The sequence below is a fragment of the Benincasa hispida genome, chromosome 10 (assembly GCF_009727055.1).
Source record: "Benincasa hispida cultivar B227 chromosome 10, ASM972705v1, whole genome shotgun sequence".
Taxonomy (NCBI): Eukaryota; Viridiplantae; Streptophyta; class Magnoliopsida; order Cucurbitales; family Cucurbitaceae; genus Benincasa; species Benincasa hispida.
The window spans coordinates 56976183-56984864 of record NC_052358.1 but is presented as its reverse complement, the minus strand read 5'-3'; the positions used below and the strand labels follow the sequence as shown (position 1 = coordinate 56984864).

Sequence of the window (8682 nt, the reverse complement as noted above, 5' to 3'; positions counted from 1 at the left end):
AATTTTAAGTCTTAATTAAATAATATAAGAATATATATTTTAATAAACAATATATTTTATAAAAAAATATAAAAAAAATATGATATATATAAATGACAATATTCAATATATATGATATGTTAATAGTAATGAACAATAAATAATTAACCGATCAATAATGATTACATGTTTATAATAAATGATCAAATTAAATTAATCTCAACAAATAATTACTTAATTTTTAGAAAAAACAATAAAACAATAAATTATTATTATTAGAAATAGAATTTTTGTATTAATTAAATTTAACTAGAAATAGTTTAACATAAAAAAGTGAGTAATTTGAAAAAGATGTAGTGAATTCATATTTCTTCAATGAAGCAACCAATTTAGTAAACCAACACCTCGAAGTCAAATGACATACAAAATATAATGGATATCATTTATACCATTGATGTACTATAATTTAATTAATTGTGTTGTGGTGGATGTGATTTGTTTGATTATGGTGGGTATTGTTTTTCTATTTTTCCATTTTGATATGAAATTGTCATTTGATTAATTTAATTTTGATGGCAATATTTAGGTTTTCACATTAATTGTGCTCTGCTTTCGAACTTTTTATTTGATTATAATGTTATATCTTAATTACAATAATTGTGTTACTTGGTATAGTAAATATAAAGTATATTAGCAAATCTATTCTATTTAAAAATAAGGAAAATTTTCACAGATAGAAAAAATATCAAACTATTTATAGAAATAATAATAATAAAAAAAAACAACAGATAGACATTGATATCAATGATAGACTTTTTTCCGTTTCTATCATTAATAAACACTAATAGACTTTTATCAGTGTCTGTCAGTGATAGACTTATATCAGTTTCTATCATTGAGAGAATTCTATCAGCATCTATTTGTGATAGACATTGATGACAATGTCTATCACAACTATCTAATAGTAGCAAAACTCGAATCTAGCATCCAACTTCATGGGTAAATCAATACCAAAACATAAGGGTGTTCAAGAACCAAACAAAATTAACCCAAAACGCCCAAAATCTTACCCCTAACTACCAAAATCTAGTGAACTCTAGCAATGGCGGCAACAAAGACAGCGGTGACGAGGATTGGTTTGCACGGATCTAAGAGTTAGAGGAAGAGAGAGAGTGAATTGGGTAGAGAGAGAAAAATTGGGCACCGACGATGACGTACAACCAAATCTGTGATGTAGACCCAAAAAGCAGTGGATTCATGAGTGCAACGACTGCTAGACGTTAGTGAGTGTGGGCTAGAGAGAGAGGTTAAGATCAGATCGAAGAAGAAGAAGAAAGTGTGTGGATAGAGAGAGAGACCGAGATTAGACCAAAGAAGAAGAAGAAAATGTGTGGATTAGAGAGAAAGACCAAGATTGGGTTAAAGAAGAAGAAGAAAGAGAAGGAGAAGGAGAAGGAGAAGGGGGAAAGATGATTAAACTTTGCTATTTTGTGTAAATAGTTTCCTTTCTTTTTCTATTTTTGAAAATCATCCTTAAATTTTTTTTATATGATTGTGATGACAAATCATCAACCATTAATTTGGTATTTTAAATTGTATAACGAATGTCTTTTATATTTCACATATCAATGGGCTGATATACCAAATTTAAATTAAGAGAAAAGAGAACATCAACGATATTATTAATATATAACTTTAAATGTGAAGTTATATCATTCATAATAACATATATTAGGTATAATAGTATAACTTCAATTGTACATGTCAGATTAAATATTACCCTGGTGTATTAGTAGTTACCACTAACGACAGTGGATCAAAATTTATTTAAATTATAATATTTATGTATCAGTAATATATTAATAATCGTTAAAAAATAATTTGAAGTTTATCATTAATGTATAGATCAACACTCACTAAGTTCATTTAGAATATAACAATGGTGTTGATAGTGTAACAAAACTCATTCGAAATGTAATCCAAGGTATTTTATTAAGGTATTGGTAATATATTAATACTCATTCAAAATGTAATTTCAAGTATATCATTAATATATTAGTAGTTTAACAACATTATTTATTAAAATTTCATTTAAAGTATATGACTAGTTTATTAAAATAATTTCAAGTATATATATATTTAAAAAAATTTAATTTTTTTTTATGTGTCATTGACCTATCCTACAATTGTTTAAGATCCACGAACCTATTAAACATGACAATTAAAAGTTTAATCTCTTTTTTTAGTATGGTAGGAGTGGGGGATTCAAACCATAAATCTTGTGGTTAATAACGCTTTCGTATGCCAGTTGAGTTATGCTTTCTTTGATGAACTTTAATCTTTTTTTTCTTTTTCCTTTTTTTTGGATAATAAAGTCCATTCATTAGTTCATTACACTTTCCCAGCCAGAAAGAAGGCATAATAAGAAAGTGTCAAATATTCTGATTACAACGAAAAATCATCCACATAGGAAAATTAGAAAGCCAAATAAAAGAGGTTGATGACAAACCACGACGAGCTAGATCATGTGCCGTCCTATTCCAATCTCTCCTCACGAAGCGATATTGGACAGATTGAAATGATACCATATTTCAAATATCCTCAATTATAGAATTAATCTCCAAACAGGGTTCGACGGAAAGATTAACCATAATCATCAACATCTGACAATTTAATCTCTTATTACAAACAAAATATAATTTTATATCTAATATTATTGGTTATATTTTGAAATATTGAATATGTCGGGAATGTATTTGATACTTTTAAATTTTATAAACCTATTTGACACCATTATCAAATTTTAGGGCTAAATTTATAATTTAATGGAGATAACTTTCACAATTCTCAATTTTTGTCAATCCATTGCATTATCCAGTTGAAATCCAACGTTTCTAATTTTAGTCCATAGTATCTTCTCATTGTTTTTATCTGCAAACTCTACTGGCTGATTGACATAATAAAGATGCCCAAAAGAAACAATTCACTCAAGTCCAATCTAACAGATCAAGAAAGGAAAGTAGAGAGAACCTTAAAATCTATAAACTTCATCATCAAATTGATGAACACTTTTAAATTCAAGTTCTAAGAGAAAAAAAAAGAAGAAGAAATAAAGTTAAAAAAAAAACATAAAATCAACTAATTAGTGGCATTCTTGGTTGGACAGAAAACAGCTTTTTGCCAATCCAGCTGAGATATTATTTGACTTTTTAATCTGCCAATATCAGAGATAAATTTCTTTTTGTTTAAAAAAAAAAAAAAAAGTCACAGTGGGGTCCCTAAATCACATAGCCAAAAATTATTCAATTGGTAGTAGTAAAGATAAATGGTTCAAACTAAAGGTGGTCTTTTTCTTTTTGAAAATAAGTAAATAAATAAATAAATTTAAAGTCTTTGCTACCCAATTTCCTTTTCCTCTGTTTCTTAAGGCATTGTGTTAGTTAACTAAGGTTGAAGAAGTAGAGCAGCACTGAGGCTTTTTATGAAATGTTAATGCTCTCTGTGCATCTATTTAATGAAGAGTGGCTCTGAATTGAAAATGGTGTAAATGGGCATTTGATTTTGGGGGTCAATTGATTTATTTCAGTTTGGGTTTTTTTCTTTTCTTTTCTTCTGCACTTAATTCGAGTGTCACTGCAAATTTTGGGGATCCGGGTCCTGTGTTTTTAGGGTTTGACCCTCTAAATAATTAATCTTCTTCTTCTTCTTGAGGTGTAGCTACTTTTGGTTTCACAAATTTTCTTGTGGGTGTCGATCCTTTTTCAAATTTCCTTCATGAATGCCTTAGATTTGATGTGGGTGTTCAATTTCACACCAGAACGAAGCTTGTTTTAATGGCGAAATAAACCCCATTGCTGTGTTTCAACTCAAGCTTTAAGCCTCTCTTCATTTTTGGGGTTTTTCTTCACTTGGTTTTGATGCATCATTCACTATGGAAGCCTCTATCTCATTGTGCTGCTTTGATTATGGATAAAAAGAGTAGAAAAAAAGATGGGTCCGATTCAGCGATGGATATCAAGAAACACAAACTGATTCTTCGAAAACTTGAAGAACACAAGCTTAGAGAAGCTCTTGAAGAAGCTTCTGAAGATGGGTCTCTCTTCAAGTCGCAAGATGTGGACTCTGAGCCATTACCCAACGATGACAACAGTGGCTTGGGCCGATCACGGTCGCTTGCTAGGCTTCAAGCTCAGCGGGAGTTTCTCAAGGCCACAGCTATGGCGGCTGATCGTACATATGAATCTGATGATGCCATTCCTGATCTTCATGAAGCTTTCTCTAAGTTTCTCACAATGTACCCAAAGTATCAGTCCTCAGAGAAGATTGATCAGCTTCGTTCGAATGAATATTCCCATTTGATTAAGGTATGTCTTGATTACTGTGGATTTGGGCTGTTTTCTTATGTTCAGAGCCTTCATTATTGGGAGTCTTCTACATTTAGTTTGTCTGAGATTGCTGCTAATTTGAGTAATCAAGCTCTTTATGGTGGTGCCGAGAGAGGGACTATAGAGCATGATATAAAGAGTAGGATTATGGATCATTTGAACATACCTGAGCATGAATATGGCCTTGTTTTTACTGTTAGCAGAGGGTCTGCTTTTAAATTGCTGGCTGAATCATACCCTTTCAATAGCAGCAAGAAATTGTTGACTATGTTTGATTATGAGAGCCAATCTGTGAATTGGATGGCTCAATGTGCTAGGGAGAAGGGTGCTAAAGCATATAGTGCTTGGTTTAAATGGCCAACTTTGAAACTTTGCTCGACCGATTTGCGGAAACAGATAACGAACAAGAGGAGGAGGAAGAAGGATTCTGTTGGTCTGTTTGTGTTTCCTGTTCAGTCTAGAGTGACTGGTGCTAAGTATTCATACCAGTGGATGGCTTTGGCACAACAGAACAATTGGCATGTTTTGCTTGATGCTGGATCCTTAGGTCCAAAGGATATGGATTCACTTGGTTTATCACTTTTCCGACCGGATTTTATCATAACATCGTTTTATAGGGTTTTTGGGTATGATCCTACTGGTTTTGGATGTCTTCTGATAAAGAGATCAGTGATGGGAAGTTTACAAACTCGGTCTGGATGTACTGGCTCTGGAATGGTGAAGATAACCCCTGAGTATCCCATGTATCTGAGTGACTCGATGGATGATCTTGACAGAGTGGGTCAATTTGAAGGCGACCAAGTTGCTGGGGTTGTGGATAAAACATCTGAAACTCGTCAGGGATCACAACTGCCTGCTTTCTCTGGTGCCTTCACGTCTGCTCAGGTGAGGGATGTTTATGAAACAGAGATGGATCATGATAACAGCTCTGACAGAGATGGAACAAGTACCATACTTGAGGAAAGTGAGACTATTTCTCTTGGGGAGGTGATGAAGAGCCCGGTGTTCAGTGAAGATGAATTGTCAGATTGTTCGATTTGGATTGACTTAGGACAGAGTCCACTAGGATCTGATAATGCAGGTCAATCGCACAAACAGAAAATTACTTCTCCTCTGCCTCAGCATTGGTTAAAAGGAAAGAAGAACAAACTACTCTCTCCTAAGCCAACTTCTAAGATCCACAGCGAACCAACATACAACAATGACAAAGATTTTAACTTGGGGCCTTATGATGAGCAACCTGTACTTTCTTTTGATGCTGCTGTCCACTCAGTCTGCCAGGAACTGGGCTGCATCGAGGAGGTTCCCAGAGATATATTTGCAGAAACAAGTGCCACATCGGCTAATAGCAAAAATGACTCCCCTTACAGAGTTGTTACGGAGATCCATGAAGTAACAGAAGATAGTAAACCACTTTCCAATGGTCCCTCGATAAAATCTACGTTAAATAATGGATTTCATCTTGATATTTCTACATCCGAGTTTTGTTATCGTGGGCTGGAAAATGGTACAACATCAGAAATATGTCCGGAGATGAAGGAGAGTGCCATTAGAAGGGAAACAGAAGGTGAATTCAGGTTGTTAGGGAGAAGAGAAGGAAACAAACACGTTGGTGGAAGGTTTTTTGGTTTGGAAGAGAGTAATATGCAAAGCCGAGGAAGACGAGTTTCTTTTAGGATGGAAGAGAATGGTAAGGAGCACTTAAGCCATAACATCGAGCCCGGAGAAGTATCTGTGACGAGCTTGGATGATGAAGATTATACAAGCAATGGAGAGTATGATGATGAGGAAGAGTGGAACAGGAGGGAGCCTGAGATTATATGTCGACATCTTGATCACATAAATATGTTAGGTCTGAACAAGACTACACTTCGACTTCGATTTTTGATCAATTGGCTCGTCACGTCGTTGCTTCAACTAAAGTTTCCCGGTTCAGAAGGAAGCAACAAAGTAAACCTAGTTCAGATTTATGGACCAAAAATAAAATATGAAAGGGGAGCAGCAGTAGCTTTCAATGTGAGAAACAGAAACAGGGGACTAATCAATCCAGAATTTGTTCAGAAGCTAGCTGAAAGAGATGGCATATCTCTTGGTATTGGATTCCTCAGCCACATTCGGGTTTTAGACAGCTCGAAACGGCAACATGGTGTTTTAAATCTTGAAGAGTCATCCCTGTGCAGGCATACTAAAGATGGCAGGCATGGGAAGCACGGATTTGCACGGCTTGAGGTTGTAACAGCTTCATTGGGATTCTTGACGAACTTCGAAGATGTTTACAAACTGTGGGGATTTGTGGCCAAGTTCTTAAATCCTTCATTTATCAGAGAGGGAACACTAGCTTCTGTTGAAGAAGGTTCTGAAACAACCTGAAGCTGCAGTTGTTATTGGTGATTTGTTCATAGAGTTAAAGGAATCATTTTTTTTTAATTACTTGTTATATTGTTTGGAGAAGATAGGTATTATTTTGAATTTGAATCTGCTTATATTCTAGGGTGGCTCTTGAATGCAAGCAGAAAGCTTTGTCAATTTATGTTTATAATTGGTTAGATTTAGATTGTCTCCTTTGAGACTATTGTAGAGGCAGCTTTGGGGATTTGTCATCTTGAAGAGGTTATGTAAACTTTAGGCTATTCCACATTTACACATGGGCCCTATGTTAATTTGAATGAAGCCTTTTCTTGCTTGCCTCAATTTTCAACTTTAAACTAGTGGTACAATCTAAATAAGTGGTGAATATATATGTGTATGTATATATATATTTATTAATTTTTAATTTTACAATATGTGGAGTAAAAAAATCGAACTTCATACATTGGAGTTGATAGTAAAAGATTATGCTAGTGGGAGAAATACTCGTATCGGGAGTAAGTGGTGTCGTTGTTACTTCCTATTAGACAAGTTTTCATGTTTTTTTTTCCCACAAAAAGTGATTGATTAGGAGTGTTTTTTATGGTTGGTCTTAACTACTTTTTCTTTTCAGGTCTTCATCATTTCAATTATGTTGGATGCTATTAATTAGTTGGAATTTAAGATTTTTTTTTTGCTAAGTTTAGTGTTTTCGTCTTTTTATCAACCTCATCTTGTGGCAAGCTTTGGGTATCTCATGATCGGAATTGGACATTACATGTTTTGAAAGTTTTGTTAGTTGAATTATATACTATTTATTTCTTTTGGTTTTTCATTGATATATACTTTCATATATCCATATTTCAGAAGGTGAGATTCAACCATTAACTTCTTGGTTAATTGAGTTATGCTTATGTTGAGTAGTCCATAGGTTCAACATCCATATTTTTATGATATCGTTAAAAAGTTAGTGAAACATAAGAAAAAATCAACAAATTATCAATAATATAAATGCTATATTATAGAAAATGCCTTTAGAACTTTGTACTTGGCTTCAATTGAACTTTTAAAAGTTGCATGATACTCTTAAACTTTCCAAAAGCGTTTTTTTTTTTTTTTTTTAAATTCATAATATTGGTGTATGGATTGAAACCTTTAATCTATGTCTTATTTTGATAACACTTTTAAACTTTCAAAAGTTACATTAATACACTTGGCGTTAAAAAAAATTATAAATACCCATAATTACTATTAGAGTATGAATGTAAACTCTTTATTTATACCCTATCACTTTATACTTCCATTTTCCCTCTCTCATGTACTTTGACCATGTTTACCAATCTGTAATGAAAATCAGTATGATTGTAATGGAATTTCGTTGTTAGATCAATCGTAATGAGCTAGAATCGCAAATGTAATTGGATTGTTTTTTTATCACGTTTACATAGAATCATGAATTTTACATTCACTGTTACCATTACTGCCACTGTTACCTTTACCTTTGAGGATCAAACAGTTACAATAACGGTAATGATCAAAATCCATACTTTTTCCATTTAAAACAGTGACAGTAATGGTAATCGTAATAGTATCCATATCGGTACAATGTAATTTCTAAACACAATTGGATTGAATACCCTTCGCTCATCAATCAGCTTGCGTTTTTTATTACACATTTTGAAGTGGACCCCAAATGTTAGCAAGGGTGCATAATACAAGTAAACAATACCAAAGTTAATTAAATGAGCCCACTTTTCACATTACATTGATTTATTAATGTTTTCATTGGGGTATTTGAGTTATATCAAGAAGAAAGGAGAATGATGGAACCCCTAAATGTTTGAGAAAAAAAATCTTTTTTCATGCTAAATTTTAATCCCTAGACCTTTAATTTCAAAAAAAAAAAAAAAAAGGTGTGCACATATAATAACCTCTGGAAAAAAAAGAAAAATCCTGGATGACCAAAATGGAA

General features: G+C 33.1%; 1 protein-coding gene across 1 annotated transcript; it reads left to right on the top strand.

Moving 5' to 3' along the window:
* Positions 1-3380: 3380 nt before the first annotated feature.
* On the top strand, positions 3381-7045 carry LOC120088814. The gene has a single exon (XM_039046256.1). It carries the CDS (start codon positions 3897-3899, stop codon positions 6732-6734), a length of 2838 nt encoding a protein of 945 aa, XP_038902184.1. The 5' UTR covers positions 3381-3896; the 3' UTR covers positions 6735-7045.
* Positions 7046-8682: the final 1637 nt, after the last annotated feature.